Source organism: Hemiscyllium ocellatum, chromosome 12 (assembly GCF_020745735.1).
Source record: "Hemiscyllium ocellatum isolate sHemOce1 chromosome 12, sHemOce1.pat.X.cur, whole genome shotgun sequence".
Taxonomy (NCBI): domain Eukaryota; kingdom Metazoa; phylum Chordata; class Chondrichthyes; order Orectolobiformes; family Hemiscylliidae; genus Hemiscyllium; species Hemiscyllium ocellatum.
Genome location: NC_083412.1, coordinates 74944831 through 74968118, shown reverse-complemented (window position 1 = coordinate 74968118; position 23288 = coordinate 74944831). Strand labels below are relative to the sequence as shown.

Genomic DNA, 23288 nt, shown 5'->3' with positions numbered 1-23288 from the left:
GATGTACCTACAGGCTACGTCAAATACCCTTCACCTGCCAGGATGAGTGCAGCTGTAATAACATTCAAGCAAACCAATGCCACCCAGGACAAAGCAGCCCACTTGTATGGCATCTCATCTACCACCTTAAACATTCAGCGCCTCCACCATCAGCACACAAACGTTAAGATGCATTGTAGACAAGGACAGCTGATGCATGGGAATACCATGACCTGTAAGTTTCCCTTTAAACCACATACACAATCCTGAAAAGATCTTCACTGCTGCTAAGACCAAATCTAAGCACTACCTCCTAACAGCGGTGTGGGTTTACTTGCACGAGATTAAGTGGAGCAGTTCAAGGTGGCTCACACTGATAGGTAACAAATGCTGGCTTGCCAGCGACCTCCCATTCCATGAAAGAATGACAAAAATAAATACGCTGATCAGGGCCTTTAAGCCAACACTGGAGGAAACTTATCCAAGTTAAACAATTGCTGTTTTATGTAAGTCTTTTAGCACAAGCACTATAAATGATTAAAAACAATAAACTGATAGGTTATTTTCATTTGTGCAAACCTATATTTATATTATGTTGATATACGATTTATACTTTCTATTTTATCATTTTATACTTGTTCAATAAACACACATTACTTAATATATCCTTGTGATAATATTATTATGCTCTTATTGCATAAGTGAAACAGATTTAAACAACTGAAAATACTAGTGTTACAAGTAATGACAAGAATGGATAGACCAAACCATCTTTTGCACTCCATACTGTTCAATACGTGAGCCATACAGACTAGGGAAACTTCAGCTTTGTGGAAGTGGGTACTGCAGATGCTAGAGATTAGAGTCAAGATTAAGAATGGTGCTGCAAAAGCACAGCAGGTCAGGCAGCATTCGAGGAGCAGGAAAATAAGCCATTCCTGATGAAGGGCTTTTGCCCGAAACATCGATTTTCCTGCTCCTTGGATGCTGCCTGACCTTTTCCAGCACCACTCTAATCTTGAAACTTCAACTTTGATCCCCTCATTATAAATTTCAGATGAAGTGTCATGTGGGAATATTACAATAGATCTCAGTGGTCTTGGGAATAGAGGGAAGAAGTTGGTCTGGGTTCCCATCTATGATCACTATCTAGAGGCTCCCATTTGAAGTAGATCATAGTTGAGAGACATGATTTACTCCAATAGTCAATGAATGATGTACAAGAGAGTTACCAGTCATCAATAACTAACATGGATCTGCATCTCCAGGAGAAAAGCTTGAGAAGATCTGTCAAAATTAAAGTAAATAGGAATTATCGATCATTAGAGTTGCTGCATCTTACACTTGAATGTTTCATATTTTTGTTTCTCTCTTTTATAATTGGCAAACAAAATCAATGAAAAAGTCATAACTGTAAAATTGTGTTCATGATAAACACTAATACTTCTTTGTTTTGTCCCATTTGTATCTATTTTTGAGTTCAGTAAATACTAATGACATCATGAGGTCTTGATTTGACTATGTTATTGGGGCTAACTATTACAGACTGGAATTAATGTTAAGGCAAATGCAGTTAGAAAACTAGTGCCTGATTCAGAATTAACTGTGTTAATGTACCTTTTATTTTGGCATTACTATCACAGTATTAGCTTAACTGAAAGGGCTGAGTTATTTTGCAAAGTCAAGGCACTGTAAAGGATGGGAGCTATGCAGTTCAGCATATCTTCACCCAAGTCATCCTATAAGATGCAGAATGCAACATGACTCAATTAGCCTTGCTGAATTGAATTGAACTGAATTTATTGTCACATGTACAGAGGCACAGTGAAAAGCTTTGTCTTGCGAGCAATACAGGCAGATCACAGAGTTAAGTAGCATAGATAGGAAATAATAGGTTCTGTCAGAAGGAAACTGAATGAAAGCATAACTCAAATGGACACGTAAGTAAAGACAAGAGGATTGTTTCTTCAGCATTACAGTCAACTTGAATGAGGAATGGACAGCCAGTGACTTAATTGTGCACATAACATTGATCTGGCATCTCGCTTTCAAAGCACAGTGATTCTGTGACACAAGTGCAGAGAGCAGTCCGATTATATGTCCTATGTTCTTTCTTTTTGATAAGTTTCAAGGAACAAATTGTTCAAACTGGCATCACCAGGCTTACAATCCAATCCAATCCAATCCAATCCATATACTTGATTGACTGGTCCAAGAATAGATAGATTCTAATTTATACTGTGTATAAAGATGCTTTCTAAGGGCAGACCTTATTATCAGCACCAAAGTCTTGTCACATCCATTGAGCTCAGATATACTTCTGATGCATTACAACAATTTTAAAACAATATATGCACACCTTATGGAAAGGTTCATGGAATCATTCAACATTTGGTTCTCTGTATTTGTTCCTGCTCTCATTAGCCCCTCCCACCCTTATGTTTCCCCATAGCCTGGCAGATATTTCCTTTTAAAGTGAACAACCAATTCCATCTGAAAGTCATCTTGAATCTACTCCCATCCACTATTTTACACAATGCAGTCCAGATTATAACAGCTTGCTATATTATGGCTCAGTGGTTTTATTGCCAAACCATTAGTCCGGAGATGCAGGTAACATTCTGGAGACCCCGGTTCAAATCCTACCATGGCAGATGCTGGAATTTGAATTCAATAAAAATTTGGAATTGGAAGTCTAATGATGACCATGAAACCATTGCCAATTGTCAGGACAAACCCCATCTGGTTCATTAGTGTCCTTCAGGGAAGGAAACTGCCATCCTTATCTAGTCTGGTCTGCATGTGACTTCAGACCCACAGCAACATGGTTGACTCTTAACTACTCTTTGGCCAGTTAGGGATGGGCAATAACTGTTGTCCTAGCTGACCACACTCAGATCTTGTGAATGAACAAAAAACAGTTTCTCTACTCATCACCCCCATCCTTTTGCTAAATATCTTGGTTTTTTTTTAGATTACTTACTTACTTACAGTGTGGAAACAGGCCCTTCGGCCCAACAAGTCCACACTGACCCTCCAAACAGCAACCCATCCAGACCCATTCCCCTACATTTATCCCTTCACCAAACACTACAGGCAATTTAGTGTGGCCAATTCACCTAACCTGCACATTTTGGACTGTGGGATGAAACCGGAGCACCCGGAGGAAACCCACACAGACACGGCGTGAATGTGCAAACTCCACACAGACAGTTGCCTAAGGTGGGAATTGAACCCGGGTCTCTGGCGCTGTGAGTGTTGGAAGTAGTTTCTTCATATGTACTTTATCAAAGCCCCCCATTGAGTTGCCCTTTGGATTCTTTATCCTTCAAATGAGGAATAAGCTCAGTGACTTACCCGCCTGATTTGTGGTGATGGAGACTGCAGCAAACTGCCGTGGCACCGAACTCATTCCGGACACCCCATTCACTGCCTCAATCTCAAAGGTGTAGTTGGTGTGTGCCAGCAGGTCGACCACTGTCACCGTAGTGTTGGCCAGACCTGTCTGCCGAGGGAGAAACTGAACGTTGCTCATACATGGCTCACACTGCGTCGGACCGCTGGTGCACTTCTTACAGATGACACTGAAGGTGACGTCCTTGCGGCCTCCTGCATCAGTTGGCCAGCTCCAGTCTAAAATGACTGATGTCTCATTGATGTTGGAAAACACGTTCCTTGGGATAGAAGGAGGCCCTGGGACCAAAGAGGTCAAGGAAGAAAATTAGAAAAACAGGAAATGTTACGACCATCACAATTCATTGTTCTACAACAATGACACTTCATTTTCATATTTGGGCCCAGAGCTGTGGGGAAATAGTACAATCATTTGACTCTTCAGTCTGCAATAATATTTGAATTAACTTTGGCTTACGAATAATTTTGGTTTAATCCTTTGAGCCCTCAGCCTCACCGACAAAGAAACATAAGCAATGTCTGGCTTTATTAGCAGAAGAAAATATATCACACTAAAGGGATTTCATATTCACTCTTCATCTTAGACTGAAATTAACTATTAATCCTTCTACTAAAAATTGATACTAAAAAAGTATCAGAAGCATGATGTGTCAATGATTAACCAACACAACTGTGAAGTATGCAGATACTTTATTGATTCTTCTTAAATTCATATTTCCTAATTCTATTTCATTTTGTAAAGCAAGGTTAGAAATCACTATCTGAATGCCTCTGGGTGTATTTCACTTTGATGTCTGAGGACTTAGGACTGGGATTGGTTTCCCTTAGTGGTATTGGTACAAAACTGCTGCTTCTCTTGTGCATCCCATTCCAATAAATTCTGTTACTCTGCTGCCTCTGCACTGCCATACTGAAAGAGACTTGATATGCTGTCTAGCGGAGAGTGAGGACTGCAGACGCTGGAGATCAGAGTCGAGAGTGTGATGCTGGAAAAGCACAGCAGGTCAGGCAGCATCCGAGGAGCAGAAGAATCGACATTTCGGGCATAAGCCCTTCATCAGGAATCTATATTGGATGCTGCTTGATATGCTGTCTGCTTATCTGTTTGAGACTTTAAATTCAATCAACCAATCAGGTAACAAATAGCCACCACAATTTGCATCGTGTTTCATGTGTGCATGAGGTTATGTGAAGCACTACACTGCAAGCTTCTGATTTTCCTTTTGATGACGGATGCATCATGATAGATGAAACTTGGTTTTGTCATCTTGGGAAACATGTACCAACATATTTATATGAAATTTCTATGTGATTTTTTTTTTACAGAGGGCCTGAAATAGGTTCACATCCCAGTGAAAAGTAGATAGAAAAGCACACAAAATAGCAGCAGGAATAGGCCTTGCAGACTCTTGAGCTTGCTCCTTCACTTAATATGAACATGTCTGATCCTTGTCACCTTCCTACCAGAATACCATATTCTTTGATTCCCTTCAAAGTTTAAAAATCTACCAAACATGCTCATCCTTGACTATAATCCATGACAGAACATCCTCTGGGGGGTAGAGAATTCCAAAGATTTGCAACTCTTTGGGTGTAGGAATGTTTCCTTGTCCTAGTCTGAAATGCTTTATCTTGAGACATTTTCTCTTAGTCCCAGACATTGTAGCCAGGGGAAATATTTCCTCAGCATCCACCCTGTCAAGCAGAAAAGATGTTTTGGGAGAAATCTAAATATAACTGGATGTGAACTATCGGGTATGAATGTTAATCTAAAAAGTACATTTTCATGATAACAGAACTAAATATACAGTCTGCCACAAAAGAGTAACACATTGAGAAATTCCATGTTCATCGTGAGGTATTAATTGATTGGGTCCAATTTATAGGACATCTGTCATACTGCAGTTATCTTTGGTCATGCCCTGCTGTTATGCTAGCCAATTCATAAAAAAGGTTTGATAGGTTTATCGGTGTGTTAATGACTTGGATCACATTCCTAGATATTTTTCTTTGGTTGCTGAATTTCTCAGACTGTAATTTTGATTTCCCAGGCTAGGCAAGCCAAGCTCTTCTCTGGGTGGTCCAAATCACTCCAGAATGTTCCACTATATTGATAGGATCAAATGAAAGACAGTACTTGAGATTCTCTATACCACGAGCAACATTTTCTCAAAATTACAAATTGTTCTATTCAGTGTAGTATCTTCTGTAAAGTGGTAAGCAGCTTCAACAAGAAATATAATCTGCAGAATGTCCATTCTCCATTTAACAGGACACTTTTAATAGTTATGATCTTTGCATGCCACAATTAAAACTCATAAATTTACTTTATGATGCTGCTGAATAGCCAGTTAGACCATTGCAGTGGGTACTGCTTTGGATCCTGACATCACTCTGGCAATATTACTTATCCTTATGTTCCAGAACTGGCCATGCCACAAGCCAAGTTGTTCCAGTTTAGCTAGAACATTGGCATTTACTCAGCAATGTCAAAAACTGCCCAGATATGTCCTGTACACAAAAAAGGGATAACATCCAACATAGCCAGTTAGCTTCCTATCAGTCTAGTTGTAATCTTCAACAAGGTGATGGAAGGTGTTGACAATGTTTTCAAAGGAAACTTGCTCAACAATAACCTGCTCAGAGATGCTCAGTTTGGCAAGCTCAGACCTGACCTCATTAGAGCCTTGGGTTTAAAATGTTCATAGGATCTGAACTCCAAATGGGAAATGAGGGTAATGTCACTGATATCAAGGTGGCATTTGACTGAACGTAGGAGCACTCGAAACAGATAAATCAATGTGCATGAGGATGCAAATACTTAGCTGGTTAGTGCCAGACCTGGCACAAAGAAGATAGTTGTGGTTGCTCAAAGTCAACCATCTTAGCTCCAAGACATCTCTGCTGATGTTACCTAGGGCGGTATCCTGTTCCCAACCATCTACAGTTGCTTCGTTAATCACCTTCCCTCCATCACAGAAGTGGGGATGTTCACTAATGATCACACAATATTCAGCACCATTTGTAGCAGCTCAGATACTGAAGCAGTCCATGTCCAAATGCAGCAAGACTGGACAACTAACACCATACATGTGGGAAGCAATGATCATTCCAAAAAGAGAGAATCCAACATCATCACTTGACATTATCATTATGATCATAGAATTCCCTGCTATCAACATCCTGGGGATTACTTTTTGACCAGGAATTGAACTGGACTAACTAGCTTCCTCGCTGGTCAAAGTCTGTCCACCATCTGTAATGTGACAGAACACTTGCCTGCATAAGTGAAGAGAATCCCTACATTGTGGAAACAGGCCCTTCAGCCCAACGCGTTCACACTGAGTCTCCGAAGACTAACTCACCCAGACCGATTCTTCTCCATTTACCCCTGACTACTACATCTAACTTACACATCCCTGTACACTATGGGCAATTTAGCATGGCCAAGTCACTTAACCTGCACATCTTTGGACTGTAAGAGGAAACCAGCGCACCCAGAGGAAACCCACGCATACATGGGGAGAATGTGCAAACTCCACACAGACAGTTGTCCGAGGCTGGAATTGAATCTGAGTTCCTGATGCTATGAGGCAGCAGTGCTAACCACTGAGCTATCATGCCGTTCCTTCAACAACACTCAAGAAGCTCAATGCCATCCAGAACAAAGCAACCAGTTTGATTGAGCACTAACACTTCCAACAGTACTTTGGTCTGGTCAGCAGCAGAGTAGAAGTGTTGGACCCCAATGGCGGGATCACAGTGCTGACAGCAAATGCTAGCACTCAGGCTCTTTCTATCAGTGTTGGTCCGGTAAATTTTTCCCATCAACTTCCATCATTAATATACAGTGACAGCAGTGTGTGCCACCTACTGTTACACCTCCGAAAGGTTCATTAGGCAATGCATTAGAAGGCTGGGACAGTGGTTAACTCTGCTGCCTCACAGTACCAGGGACCTGGGTTCAATTCTGGCCTTGGGCGACTGTGGAGTTTGCACATTCTCCCTGTGTCTGTGTGGGTTTCCTCTGGGTGCTCCGGCCTCCTCCCACAATCCAAAGATGTGCAGGTTAGATGAATTGGCACACGATGAATTGCGCATAGTGTTCAGAGTTGTGTAGGTAAGGTGCATTGGTCAGGGGTAAATGTAGAGTAATAGGGTAGGGGAATGGTTCTGCGTGGGTTACTCGTTTGAAGATCGGAATGGACTTGTTGAGTCTCATGGCCTGTTTTCACACTGCAGGGATTCTATGATTACCTTTCATACTGGCAAACCCTATGACCCAGAAGAACAAAATCAGCAGCAAATACTCAGAACCATCACCTGCAAGCTCCCTTCCCAGTCCACATCACTCTGACTTCAAAATATATTGTTGTTCCTTCATGGGGCAACCTTATGGGAATCACTCCCTCATAGCACTGGGTGTACCAATATCACATGGATGGAGTGGCTCATGATCACCTTCTGAAGGGCAACTAGGATGGACAACAGATGTTGGCCTCACCAGCAGTGCCCCCACTCGTTTTCACCTGAACTCAAGAGAGTTTTTTACACAATATTGAAAGCAATGGAGGAACGTTTAAACAAGTACCACAGAGGATGGGAAGGTCTAAATTTGAAACTGAAGAGGAGTCCAGGTTTAATAAATCTATTGAAATTGAAGTAAGTAGTCTAACTGAAATGAACAATGAGAAAGGTTATCACAGGGACAGGAAAGGTAAGAGACTAGAACATAAAAAGAAGACAAAAGAAAACTGTAGAAGGGGCATTTTCCCTTAAAAGATGGAATGGTCTCTAGCTCAACCATCCACTGTGACAAATAGTCAAAGAAATACTTTGTGATAGGCATGATAAATAATTAGAGGCCTTTTCTTTTATTTCTTTTGAACCTATAACATATCGAGTTTTTTTTTGTACTGATGGAAGACTATTAAGCTGAAATGTTAACTCTACTTTTCTCTGTCCAAGTCTGCCGGACCTGTAGCATGTTTCCAACATTCTACCACAATTAACAGTTCCACCATCAAGATTGCTGTGGAAATATATAGAGATTTATGACCATCTAGTGAACACCCCTAGTGATCCAAATAACATAAAACCATCTCTTGGCCAGGAAACGTAAGAGAGGTTTGATTACAAATCATAGCAAAGGCTGACTGCCTTCCTTGTATGGTCAGTTTCTTCCCATATGGTCAAGTGTTGAGGGCAAACAATGTCACCAAGTAACAGAGAAAAATTAATACTCACTCGTGCAAGCCATGGAGATGGGATCTTTATGTGCTCTGAAGTAATTCCTGTCACAGTCGCAGTACACAGAACCTTCTTCTTGAGCGTGGCTGTGAGGGGGGCACTTAGAACATTTAACATTTCCAGCAAAGGCTTTGTAGAACCCAGATTTACAGGCTGATGAGAAAAAAAGGGTGTAAATTAATATTGTTTTCTAGGCATGCAATAAATGCAGCTCATCTGTTACTGGAAATGCAATTCTTTAACTGCAGATGATGAAATCCAGATGACAGACATTACACATGGAACAGAACTGAAAATATAAGGATAGAGAATAGGACTAACATCTTTTTCTAGATATTAACATATTGTTATTTGTGGCATGTCACTGTACATGAAGTAGTTGCCACATTTCCCACATTACAAGCTAGCCACACTTTAACGGTCATGATGCCTGAATGTTTAGAATGGCACTATATACATGCAAGTTCTTCTTGAAGTTGAGAGCTGGAATATAATTAAATGTGGCAATCTTGCTTTTAACAATGACAGGGCAGATGGTGAGATCTCTCAAAGTCCTGTTGTGTTTGGAAAAAATATGCTTAGAGTTCAGAGTAACATGTTGGGTTTTGATCAACATTTGTTTTGAGTTCCCCTGAACTGGAGTTCCTGCTGAAGTAAAAGAAAACATTTTTTTCTAGCAAGTTATTCAAGTCAAGGGTTACAACAATAAGGTTTCAAAATAGAGGTGGTGATTTTTTTACAAGGATTTTCCTGATCTTCTGCTGGGTGGGGACTGGGGGGTGGGGATAGTGGTGGTGATGAAATGGCTCTGCTAGTCTCTCACTGAGGTTACTGGCTGAGCAATTATACACTTTCAGGACCATAGCATTTAAGGTGAAATCCTGAAACACTGATCACTCCTACATAGGAGCCAATGTTTCAAAGGTCTTGTTTAGATTGGGAAATGGTCTGGAAGACCAACAAAAGGGGGAACAAATCATCTGCTTTCTAGCTTCTTTTTTTTAATTCATGGAACATGAGTATCGCTGCCTAGGCTAGCATTTATTACCCATCCCTAATTGACCAGAGGGCAGTGAAGAGTCAACCACATTGCTGTGGGTCTGGAGTCAAATGTAGGCTAAGCCAGGTAAAAATGGCAGTTTCCCAAAGGTCATTAGTGAACCAGGTTTTTCCTGACAATTGACAATTGTTTTGTGGTCATCATTAGATTCTTAATTACAGATTTTTTTTTAGATTGAATTCAAATTCCACCATCTGCAGTGACAGGATTCAAACCTTGGGCACCAGAGCATTATCTGGATCTCAGAGATAATACAGCCCAGAGATAATACCAATAAGTCACTGCCTCCCTATATGAGCTACCTAAGATCTGGCAGATTCAAGACAGTGTCTTCAAATGGACCGCTAGTGTTCTTGCTTATTCCGTTATTTAAATTCTTATGTGTTTTTGTACTGATAGGAATACCCATGTTTGACGTATCTTCTCCTGTGTTTCAGCTCCCATCACAAAGTCTGAACAAAACCATTCTCGTTCCCCTGCAAATAAACAAATGAAATGTTCTTCTGTTTTTGTGGGGTTAAGAGAATCTAAAGCTGGCAATAGTTCCTTTACTGAACTTGAAGCCCCCTGGTCTCAAGTTGTAAGACTTGACCACAAAGGTTGTTCAAGCCCCTCAAGGATGTGATAACAAACAGGCTGCTCCATCACAGGAAGAGCAGGTAGATGAAGGCTCATAGGATACTTGCTTTTAAAGGCTAAGGCATTAAATACAAAGCAGTTATGATAGAGTTGACTATAACATCAGCAAGGCAAAAGCTGGGGTAATGTGTGCAGTTCTGGTCACCACACTGTTTGAAGAATATGACTGTACTAAAGAGGTTGCGAGAGATGTTCACCAGGATGATGCCTGAGCTGAAGAGATGCACCTATGAAGAGGGATTAGATATTTTAGAAGTCCTTCCCTTAGACTAGAGAAGACTGGGGTTAGGGAGGTTCCTGATTGAGGTACAAGTAATTATGAAGGGCATTGACAGGGTAATTAAGGGAGAAATGTTTTGTCTTCATAAGGGGTCATTAATAAAGGACACAGCGTTCAGGTAAGAAGCAGGACAATTGGAGAGGATTTGAGGAGAAAATGTTTCACCAGAGGTTTGGGTATCTGGAACTCACTGAGTGGTACAGGTGGGAACCCTCAAGATATTTAAGGAATAATTAAATGAGCACTTCAAATGCCGTAGTACACAAAGCTATGGGCCAAATGCTGCAAAATGGGATTTGCGTAGATAGATGCTTAATGGCTGGCATGGATATGATGGGCCAAGCGGTGGTTTCTCATACTGTCAAAACTTCTGTGACTCTGTAACCTTCATCACCCAACTCATTACCACAGCTAACCTAAACGTCTCCATAGTTACAAAACGGTCATAACGTGTGCAGTTGAAGACACCTACTCTCTCACATCGAAACCAATCCAATCTGTCAAATGCGTCTTTGTATTTTATATGTCCTGTCAGATGGAACCTTTGGTCTGTTTTTCCAGTGGAAAGTCTACACATTCATCCTTTGTACTCTCTAAACTGGTCTTCTGATCTAATTACCAGAATTAGAATTAAGTGTATATGATCATATTCCTTTGTATTCTGAAAGAAATGCCATAACTTGATATCTATTTTTTCTGTTGGGGCATTCAGGATATTTGAGGCTGCCATCTTGGCCATTCATCAGCTGAGGTAAAATTTTAAAAAGCCACATTTGAGTTTAATACAGTCCCTTTTATGTAAACACATCTTTATGCTTAATGCCTTCATTGTTAGATGGAGGTATTCATCATAATCTGACTTGCTGCATGAGTTTGATCTATCTCAAAAGATTGACCTAAAAACCTTTCATTGTCAGGATTTTTTTGTGCTCAGCTTTTGGAAAGTTGATAGACTGGGAACACACAAAAGGAATGTGGCATTACTAATGGCTCTGCATCACTTGAGTGCAGGGAGTAAAAGCATCTCCTGAAGTGGGTCACAGTGCAATATGAGTTCCAGGTGCCACCTTTTTTACATTACTATGGCAGCCAGAAGGGAAGCTGCTTCACCTGGACTGCTGGCTAAGAACTGAGGCGCAAATTGCACTTGGAATGATCACTATATCAATGAGGAACACTTGATCTGAATTTGGTTAAAAAAAAACATGCTGTGCAATTAACAGAATTCCTGACAGACTGGAGTGTGAACAGCACAGTTAAAAACACAGTTCCATCTTCTAATCCGTAAATTATCCATCTTAACATCTTAGCACCTTCTAAAAGCTCTGAAATGCTGACTGATTGTGCTAAAATGGATGGCAAGATACAAACCCAATGTCTGAGCGCTGCACTCAAAATGGATCTTCCTCCTTGTATAACAATAAGTTTATCCACATCACTATTTATGAAAAAGGTCATTAACTCTATCAGGTCTCCTGCCAGGATCTCAGGTGCACTTACAGAACTGTTGTGTAACTATAGACACATTACCAGAAGAAACATTGCTGAGCAGACAGCCCACTGGCCAAGCTGTCCCTGCTGCTTAGACCATTTTGGAGGATGGACCAGAGAGAATCTAAATTGATGGCCTTCTGATGCATACCTCATCTCTTTACCATCATGAAGGAACAGCCTTTAACATCAACTGGGCATCGGGAAATACAGGAGACAGATAAACTGGATGACAAGGGTTAGCAGTAAGAAGAGAAGGTAGAGTAGGAGTTACATCAACTGCTAATCTCCAATCTGTCAGTGAGTAACTCAGCCATGTGCTTGACATGATTATGCTTCTCATCTTCAACATTCTGACTTTCGCATAGATCTTTATCAGCTTCCTTCCCAATGCTATTCATCTTCTCCCTGCTTTAGAAGTCTTGTTCACTCTTCAATCCAAATATAAATGGTAACCCAAAATTGTAAACAATAAGCAAATCTACCCCACAATTCAAGTCCCTCTAGTCATAATCAGAAATACGTTAGAAAAACTAAAAAAAATACACTTTTGCTAATTTTTAGTGCCTATTTCCTGTTCTCATTTACAGAGTACAAAGGTACCTAAAGTATTTCACCAGTGACCACAGCATCAGTAACTAGAAGGTTGCTATGCTCACATTGAGGGCTGTCCAGATGGCAATGGTAGGCTACCAGTTTGTGATCCCAATTGCAGTTTATAGTCCCTGACCCTGCATTTGGGCAGTTTGACCGAGCTGTCTGTGTGCCATTAGAGAGGCAGTGGAGGAACAGCTACTTTGCTGTCCTGAGGGAGGACAGGCCTTACTCATGGACTGACAACCACCTGCCTGGGGCTGAACAGCAGCACTGCTACAGGTCTTTAAGAGAACTGAGTGTAGGCATGATATGGCATTCTCTGTATGCACTGTCAACAGTGGCTTCCAGGATCAAGAAGGAGATTATCTAAGCTTCAATATCAACAGTACCATCTACTATGCAAACTGCAAAAGAAGGCTCAATTATGGTGCACACCACTATGGCTTTCACAGAGTTCACCACTGAGTCCAGGTAGATGGAAAGGTCTCTCTGCTCTGTGTGAAACTTTGACACAAAGGAGCTGAACTCCTTCATGCTCTGGGATGAACTCCTTCATGCACTTGATCGCTGGCAGGCTTCTTACCACACTGAACCTTTCCTGTTCATATACCCATCAGCTTTCTTCATCAAACAAAAACAGAAATTGCTGGAGAAACTCAGCAGGTATGGCAGCATCTGTGGAGAGGAAACAGAGTTCACATTTCTTCAGATGAAGCTTGAAACATTATTCTGCCAGACCTGCTGAGTTTCTCCAGAAATTTCTGATTTTGTTTGATTCTGATCTCCAGCATCCATCCTTCTGTGTTTCCTTTTAGCTTTCTTCATCACCCAGATCCTTAATGTTACCCTGAAGGAGATCCGTGAACAAGGTTAGTATGTGTCCATACCCTCAACCTTTAGCATCTAATTTTTCTTCTTTTACCTTGCGATATCTATGACTGGTCATTTACTATGTGAAGACATGTCCTATTGCTTAACTTCGAAAGTATGCTTGACACCAGTCTCTGAATTAGAGTTTGCTGGGATCAAATTGTATCTTCAAGAAGGTTGTGCCCTGCTCCTGAAATGGCAGAGGTTTATCATGTTTTCTATAAGGTAAAGGTTCTGAAAGGGTCAATGCTCATGTTGCATTAGCTCCGCCCATTCCACTGATGTCACACATAGGCTCGGAGTGAAAATAAAAAGTTCTACTCCAGCTTTTGGACGGAACAGAAGCAACGATACCAACACCTTCACCCCCCAGTGATTACACCTGACCTGGTCAACATCTGAAGTGCAGAGATGGTGGAACTGCATAAGTCACACCAATCACAACTGACCTCTGTTAATTATATCAACTATGACGGATTTCTGCTCATTATATCAACACAACTAATAAATATGTTCCATGCCAGAATTTATGGCAAGATATAGAACATACTCATTGAATGTAAGATACTGCATGTGATCAGGAATACAATGAAAGGTCTCTCTTTAACAAGAGCCTGACGGGAGCTATTGACCAGCACCAAAGGGCAGAGGATGAAAACACAAAAGACAACCAGCTCTTGGTTTCCAAAGCTGATGTATTTTTGATTATGAAGACATTATATTGAGCTTTTTGTCTTAAAGCAGACTTGAATTTTGAAGGATTGTGGAGAAAAAAAGTTTATTTGGATACGATTGCATTTATAGCTTTTAAAGTAAAAGGTCAACAAAATACCACTGTTTTTAACCATTACATTTCATCAAAACCAGTTTGTTTCAACTAATTGCTGGATCTGTTTGCTCGAGGTCACCCTGGCTGGGTTTTTATGGCTGTTCTATGTGAATAATGTTTTGCAGACAGTTGGAAGATTTAGTTTCGGTTTGGGGGAATCTGCTAAAGAGCAGGATAGAGCATAGAACATAGAACAATACAGCACAGAACAGGCTCTTCGGCCCACGATGTTGTGCCGAACATTTGTCCTAGCTTAAGCACCTATCCATTTACCTATCCAATTGCCGCTTAAAGGTCACCAATGATTCCGACTCTGCCACTTCCACAGGCAGTGCATTCCATGCCTCCACCACTCTCTGGGTAAAGAATCTACCCCTGACATCCCCCCTATACCTCCCACCCTTCACCTTAAATTTATGTCCCCTTGTAACACTCTGTTGTACCCGGGGGAAAAGTCTCCGATAGTCTACTCTATCTATTCCCCATATCATCTTATAAACTTTTATCAAGTCACCCCTTATCCTTCGCCGTTCCAACGAGAAAAGGCCTAGCACTCTCAACTTATTCTCGTACGACCCTATTCTCCATTCCAGGCAACATCCTGGTAAATCTCCCCTGCACCCTCTCCAAAGCTTCTACAACTTTCCTAAAAAAAGGCGACCAGAACTGCACACAGTACTCCAAATGTGGCCTTAGCAAGGTCCCATACAGCTGCAACATCACCTCACGACTCTTGAATTCAATCCCTCTACTCATGAACGCTAATACACCATAGGCCTTCTTACAAGCTCTATCCACCTGAGTGGCAACTTTCAAAGATCTATGAACATAGACCCCAAGATCCCTCTGCTCCTCCACCTTACTAAGAACCCTACCGTTAACCCTGTATTCCACATTCTTATTTGTCCTTCCAAAATGGACAACCTCACACTTGACAGGGTTGAACTCCATCTGCCACTCCTCAGCCCAGCTCTGCATCATATCTAAGTCCCTTTGCAGCTGACAACAGCCCTCCTCACTATCCACAACTCCACCAATCAACAGAGCTAATTACATATCCAGACTGGTCTTAAAAGCAAGCTAATTTTTGTTTTTAAATGAAAAAGGAGATTATACGACTCCAGTGTTGCACAAACTGGTTCTTTTGGTCTCGGCACCAGCAATTTCTCTGTACCAGACAGTGGCTCCTGGTTCCATTGCTCAAACAGTTTTCCTTGCTTGAGGAAGGATGTTTATCTCATCTCTCTGGTTTCTGAAGCACACTTATTATGAATCCAGTTTGAAATCTAATTGTCCACTTGAAGGTCAACTCTAAGAATTCTCAAGACTGTGTTCTGTGAGCAAGCTGCATCTGCCAAGAATCCAGAGAAATTTGTCGTATCAGATCTGTTTATATTGCCAGAATGCCAAATCAACATTCATCTGTTCTTGCCACATTTTGCCCTTTTGTTTCTTTCAAGAACTAACCATTATTGGCTAAAAGTGTCTTTGTCCAAGGTGAACCTCTGCAGAAAGAAATCAATCTTTTCCCTTGAACTCATGTACATGTGTGCTCCGGGTTATTAGGAGGTAAACATTTTCAGATTACAAACTGTGGGTTAACCAATTTTGCACTTGCATGGAATACGTTTTATTTTGTAATATATCAACAAGATTGCGTTCACTAAAGAAACCTGATTGATTAACTCTTTTTATTCTAAATTAGAACTCATATGATTGGCTATACTTGAAACTGGTTAAAGCAATGAAAGTTATGTTGTGACCCGTTGAGTAGAGAAAACAATACACTTCTCCCGTCTCAGTCGTTACATCTAGACTATGCTGCACAGAGGGTAAGCACTTTCAACAACTGACTGTTAGCAAATGACATCCAATAAACCAGCTTAATTAATTAATCTTTAATTGGTTTCAGTCTCTGTAATTGTCTAGCCTCGGTCAGAGGTTGGAGAGGTGGGGATCACTATGGGACCAAGTGTACAAGTGTGTTCAAGCACTCTGCATGCTTAATTTCCTGAGCCAATGGCTTCAGCAGCGGTCTCTCTCCTCATGTGTTAATTTAATTCTGAAGAAAACAGATGGAGAATAAGAATTCAAGAAAATTATGTTTTGTTTCAAAATTTGGCAAATATTTACTTCCATAAAAGCAAAGTCTGGAAATGGCTTCCCCAACATGCAGAATGCAGCTGCGTTGTGAGAAACTTCTGTCTTCCCAAAACTGGAAAGTGAAGAGACTAATTACGGAATGAAGCTCAAAGAGTTTTGTTAAGAAAAAATGTTTTGCCCTGATCTCAATAGCAAAAAACAACACCAAGTAAAGCCAAGCAACGTTTAATCTCAGATGGAGGACTCCTGCTGCCACTCTACCCCATCAGCATTAGATACAACACATTTGGTGGCAAAATATTACATGCCTGCTGTTCATTGTACGCCCTGAGGTGGTGTAGGTGGGCATAGTGTTGTCATGGTAACAGAGCCTCTGAGTTCAGCATATGGTTGGCTACACTCAATGCTTAAAGGCACAGTGACTTTGTGAGAAGGCAGCTTGCAAATTTTCAATAGGTTTGTTTCCAAAAACAAGAGCTCAATGCAATAAGCAAAATCCTACTTTTATTAGGTTTCTGTGTGTGACAGAAACACATCGCACTCCTTAAACAAAACAAGGATGAGGTTGGGGGGTTTGGGGGGGGGGGTCAAAGTTAATACCTTCGCCCATATAAATGTATTGCACCTTACGTTTCCTTGACCAGGCGCAGGTGAGAAGTTACTCTCCTGAAATGACATTTCAAAAGACCCTCTAGGATATAGCAGAGAAAAGTTTTTTTTAAATCAGCTTTAGTACTCAAGAGACTCTGAACATGATTTTTTTTTGTACAGCAGCTGACAGGAGGCCAGGTGGTGTTATTTTCTATGTGCTGTGGAGAATATAACTAAAAGAGTAAAAAAAATGAAACAGGAAAGAGCAGAAAGCATTCCAAGGAGGAATAAAGAGCTCAGATTGCTCTTTTCTCAAGGGAGAGGCCTTATGATTGGTTTCACACTCAGTTCACTTCCCTCAGCTGTTATAGCTCTAAGTGATGTTGAAAATGAGCTATTCAGGAGCCTGTCAGGCCACCATGTCCCAACCACGGGACCCCAAACTAGTTATTTTCCTCAGTTCGAACTATTATTTAAGCTCATACACTGGATAATGCAGGAAATGTTCTTATTAGGAATTGCACCTTCAGGACTTGAGGGTATCTTAAAATGCTTTAATGCATTCAATTCCAAGCAGAAGGTTGATTTTTTTTTTCCCTTTTCTTAAAGTGGAGATGCCAGGGTTATTGAAAAGTTTGATACACTGATATCAGAAAAGGTAATATGAATGTTGGTATAAAGTCTATCTGAAAAAAATCCACTCAACTGATGAAATACTGGCATCTTGTAGGCAGGTTATGCAGCAAGAGCCTTTTGTGCAACATTTCAATCTCCTGATGTTATACAGGAAGTTTTAAAAGAGGATTGCCACTAGGCATCATTAGTAATGCAACAACATCACAATGTCGCTCACCATGCTATTTCTCTGTGGAAAAAGTTGATTAATGCTGGTCTGGGGTGATTTACTAAGTGATAATTCCTTCAGATACATAAATGTCACTCCCCAAATGTCTCAGTTGGTAACAAGAAGCTGTAACTGAGGAATATAGATCAAAATAAATTAAGTATAATCTGCCTGTTCTGTGCAGTTAGCTGATTTTGTGTAACGTTAGAGCACTACAAATGGGAGTAGAACTATTGGAGTACACAGGGGAGAACCAATCAAGAGTTTCCACTGTTTCAATGATTCTTGTTGTAAAATGTGAATCCGTGGAAGTCAGAAGAGGATGAGATTGAGATTGCATATGAAGTCCACTACAATTGATCAAGTGACAACAATCACTGTTAAAAGTTACACTTGGGAAATATATTGAAAACATCTTCTGATGTATACAGATGCATACAGCACCTTCAAGTGAGAAGGAGAAGAATATTCGAAACCATTTAAAAAAACACAACTTATAAGTGAAGAAATGATAAAACAATTTATAAATTAGCAGTTGTCATTTATAATGGCTTTGGGCTTGTGGCGCAACAGTAGAGTGTCTGACTCACAATCAGAAGGTTGCATGTTCAAGTCACATCAGGCTCACTGAAGTTCAATTCCTGGGGTGGCATGGTGGCTCAGTGGTTAGTACTGCTACCTCATGGTACCAGGTTCGATTCCAGCCTTGGGTGACTGTGTGTGGAGTTTGCACATTCTCTCACATCTGTGTGGGTTGCCTCTAGGTGCTCTGGTTTCCTCCCACAGTTCAAAAATGTGCAGAGCAGGTGAATTGCACTTACCAGAGGGAAATGGGTCTGGGTGGGTTACTCTTGGGACAGTTGATGTGGACTTGTTGGGACAAAGGGCCTGTTTCGACACTGTAGGTAATCTAATCTGTAGGTTGGTGGGCGGCACGGTGGCACAGTGGTTAGCACTGCTGCCTCACAGCGCCAGAGACCCGGGTTCAATTTCCGCCTCAGGCGACTGACTGTGTGGAGTTTGCATGTTCTCCTGTGTCTGCGTGGGTTTCGTCCGGGTGGTCCGGTTTCCTCCCACAGTCCAAAGATGTGCGGGTCAGGTGAATCGGCCATGCTAAATTGCCCGTAGTTTTAGGTAAGGGGTAAATGTAGGGGCATGGGTGGGTTGCGCTTTGGCGGGTCGGTGTGGACTTGTTGGGCCAAAGGGCCTGTTTCCACACTGTAAGTAATCTGTAAGTAATCTAATCATGGCATCACAGGCTCATCTTCATTGTCAACTGGGTATGTACTTTCTTTTTGATGTTTTGATCTCTGTTAATGCCACTTCTGGATGGGTCAGATCTCTGAATGAAATCCCATTTGATGAAGCATATTTTTCTTTAATTTAACATGTTGGTTATTGTCACACAAGGCAGCAGAGTTGGTTTTACCATTAAGGCAGAGGTTTACTACACAAAATAAAGAAAAAATTAAATACACCAAACTATCTAAATTTAACAGTTTGCAAGATTTCAAAACATGCCAAAATAAAATCGCATCTTCTTTCAAACACTATCACTTTATGGTTACTCAAAGCTCTGAAGAAATTTTCTTTACTTATCAAATCCCCAAGTTGCCCCTGAGGTCCCTTTTATATCTTTCACCTCTCATCCTAAACCTATGCCCTCTAGTATTGGACTCCCCCACCCCAGGGAAGAGATTTTGTCTATTTACCTTATCCATGCCCCTCATGATTTTACAAACCTCTATAAGGTCACCCCTCAGCCTCCAGGAAAACAACCCCAGCCTATTCAACCTCTCCTATAGCTCAAATCCTCCAACCCTGGCAACATCCTTGTAAATCTTTTCTGAACCCTTTCAGTTTCACAACATCCTTCCTATTGGAAGGAGACCAGAATTGCACGCAATATTCCAACAGTAGCCTAACCAATGTCCTGTACAGCCGCAACATGACCTCCCTTTACCCTGAACAATAAAGGAAAGCATACTAAATGCCTTCTTCACTATCCTATCTACCTGTGACTCCATTTTCAAGAAGCTATGAACCTGTAGTCCAAGGTCTATTTGTTCAGCACCACTCCCTAGGACCTTACCATGAAGTGTGTAAGTCCCGCTAAGATTTGCTTTCCCAAAATGCAGCACCTCACATTTATCTAAATTAAACTCCATCTGCCACTTCTCAGCCCATTGGCCCATTTGATCAAGATCCCATTGTAATCAGAGGTAACCTTCTTCGTTGTCCACTACAGCTCCAATTTTGGTGTCATCTGCAAACTTACTAACTATACTTCTTATGCTCACATCCAAATCATTTAGATAAATGATGAAAAGTAGTGGACCCAGCACTGATCCTTGTGGCATGCCATTGGTAGGATAAAGTTCAAGGAAAACAATGTTATATAACTTTGAAACTCTCTTTCTAATAGGAGACCAGTCAAATGCTGCTTTCCAAATACAGCATCGCAACATATATTAAGCTTTAATAACTTGTCAACTGGCAAAGCTGTATAGACAAGAAAATCTTTGACCAATGACTCAGCAGATAGTTTCTGACCTGGTAATAAGAGTAGTGCTGTCTTTTAGCTAATATGTTGCATGATGTATCAAATACTCTGTGGAAAGCAGAACACACAGGCCTGAACAAAGGCTGAGATGACAGTGTTTGACCAGTGTTAGGAGATAGGTTTGTAAGAAACGCTATAATCAAAGGCCTAATTATTACCTGGAATTATTGCCTAAAAGAAAGTGACAGAATGGTAACAGACAGCTTCTAACCTCACACTGATAATAATCTTATACTAATTACACAACAGAGTGATCCTCTGTAATTCTTGCAGATTCAAATTACCAGGAGCTATGTTGTTCATGCTAATTGCAAGAAGCTACTCATACATCCATTCATTCACTCCATTTGTTCCAAATCAAATGGTGCTCATTTGGGCTTTCATTTAAATGGACGAAACTTATTTTGAGTTTCTAAGTAGAATGTGCCCTTTTGTTCACGTCCTTTGACATTATTGATTTTGCATAAGCAAGCTTTACTTAGAATATGAATACAGAAAGCAGGGGGATAAAGCAGTACACAATTGATTATTTCTTTGAGCACTGAATTTCGGTAATACTTTGCGGGGCACAAATCTGTTTTCTGTCACTTAACAAATATAATGATGACGTTCAGTACAGCTGTAAAGATGAATAATGACATAAAAATAAACTGATGACTTTAATCTGAGTTCTTAGGTCACTTTAGATTCTTCAATTCCTTCATACTCTGGCACAAACATTTGAATGCCCTCTACATCTGGCATTTAAATCTACCAATGGTTTAGGGTCTAAGCTTAAAATGCTGAGTGACATCTTCCTGAAGACCTATGTCCAATCAAATGCAGGACTGACAAAAACCTTGCACATACTTCAGGAATCAAATTTCTATTAAATATTTAACAGCTCTGACAGTAGAGAAAGGGAAGAGGCTGGGCATTTCTGGCATGTTTATCTGTATACCTGCAATCACTTCAAATAAAAACAAGTAAAACAATTATTGAGATGCTTTTCTATACTGAGGAATAAGATGCATGAATTTGTCTCAGTCGTGGTTTTAGAAACATCAAAAGCTGAATCCATAGCAAGTAAGGAATTCTAAAATTTGAATTTAGTCATGTTTGGTCTCTCTTTCAATGGAGGCAGAATGTGATATTTGCCCTTATGAAGTGTATAAACTCTAAGTGACCAGTGTGACACTGGGTCAATTATACAATTGTGATAATCTTTTTAGTTTGAAAATAAAGGCTAGCAATCATGAGTGTCCTTGGTTATGATCTGCATGATGAGTTGAGTTTCAATAACCACTGGGACTGGATGACTTTGGGTTAGTTCAGTGCTGACTCCAAGAAAAATTGCTTGTGTGGCAAAGAAAATCCCTGAGTCATACAGTCGTGTGAGAACTTGTAGCTCCAATACATCATCGAAGGAAAGGTGGGGGAGGGGTTTCCACCGACAGCGAAATGTTGGTGATCTCAACTATATCATCTTTGGAAAATATGAAGTCTCACAGAAATAAAGAGCAATTTATAGGGAGAGTTATTACAGACTGTCATTGTGTACTCCCTTGTATCTGATCATAGAACAACATTAGCAAAGATCTGAAAGGAATTTACATTCTTGGTCAGAATTACCATTCCTAATATTATGAAGGTAAGCCCAACAAAGAGGAGGAAAAATAATAATCCCAAAAGTATAACAAATGTACATATATAATAGATACATCTGTCATACATCAAGTGACAAGCTTTGACACTTTTTCAGTGAAACTTTCCCAGCAATGCAGAATAGTTTCTAATCAGCTTCATGTTCTACTTAAGGACATAGGAAAACAATGAGCAGGAAAAGATTCAATGAGCATGTTCATAACAACATAAACTCTTTAATTGTTAACCCAAGAAATATGATTGACTTGTTTCTCCCTAGCTTTAGACGTGCTGAAGTAAATAGTGAATTGAAGAATCACATCTGCTTAAACATTCAAATTCAGTCATAACCAAACTCAGGAGTGAATAGAAGGAAATTTATTTACTCCTCCAGACTAAATCATAACACAAAGCTTCCCAATCTGTTTTCCACCTCTGTGACCACATTTTAATGTTTGAAAATTGGTTTGACCCAAGAGTGACTGGGGGAGGAAGGTGCTGAGTGTGGAAAATGATTAGGAGTTGTTGAATAAAGGCAGGATTTTTGAATCAGGCAAGTACCTTTGTCCACAGTAGTTTTGAAGAATCTGAATCAGATCTCGGAACTAAGAACCATGCGTATCAGTCACCAGGGCATGATGTCAGTCCAAGTACTGTTCTGCCAATCACTACAGCAAATATTCAAATAACCCTCCTCCATTCCAAGCCTCCAAGGAAATCCCTGGTTTACAAATCAGAGTAATGATCTGAACATCTAATCAGAGCATTGAATGGGCAACCAGAATAGTGAAAACTAACCTTGTGTCAAACCATATAGGGAAAAAATACTTTCTGGTCAAAAGTTCGATTTATGACCCCAGGTAAACAGCCCATGACCCTAACAGGGGTATGACCCATGGTTTGGATAACACTGCTTTATTTCTTTGAAAGGGCTTACAACTGCACACTAATGGGTGCTGCACAAAGAAATATTTATATGCAGCTCTAACTTTCCAACACCTCTCTCAATTATATTCATCTCCTAATCATCACCAACTTCTGCTGTGTCAATGTCCAGCACTGCATGAGTAGAAATTTGCTTCAGTTCATTTTTTGGGAAGAGATCAGTTTTTGGTCCCACCACCAATTCCACTTTCCAAACAACTAACTTTACCC

The 23288-nt window shown here is 40.5% G+C and overlaps 1 protein-coding gene across 2 annotated transcripts in view; it reads right to left on the bottom strand.

Annotated features, from left to right (window-relative positions):
• Positions 1–23288, bottom strand: part of epha3 (eph receptor A3) — a 241809-nt gene that overhangs the window by 90188 nt on the left and 128333 nt on the right. For both annotated transcript variants that reach the window (XM_060833715.1, XM_060833716.1), the window contains exons 4-5: positions 8641–8796; positions 3337–3672 (exon numbers count right to left, since the gene is read on the bottom strand). In XM_060833715.1, the coding sequence (XP_060689698.1) occupies positions 3337–3672; positions 8641–8796 (492 nt within the window). The remainder of the gene's footprint in view (positions 1–3336; positions 3673–8640; positions 8797–23288) is intronic.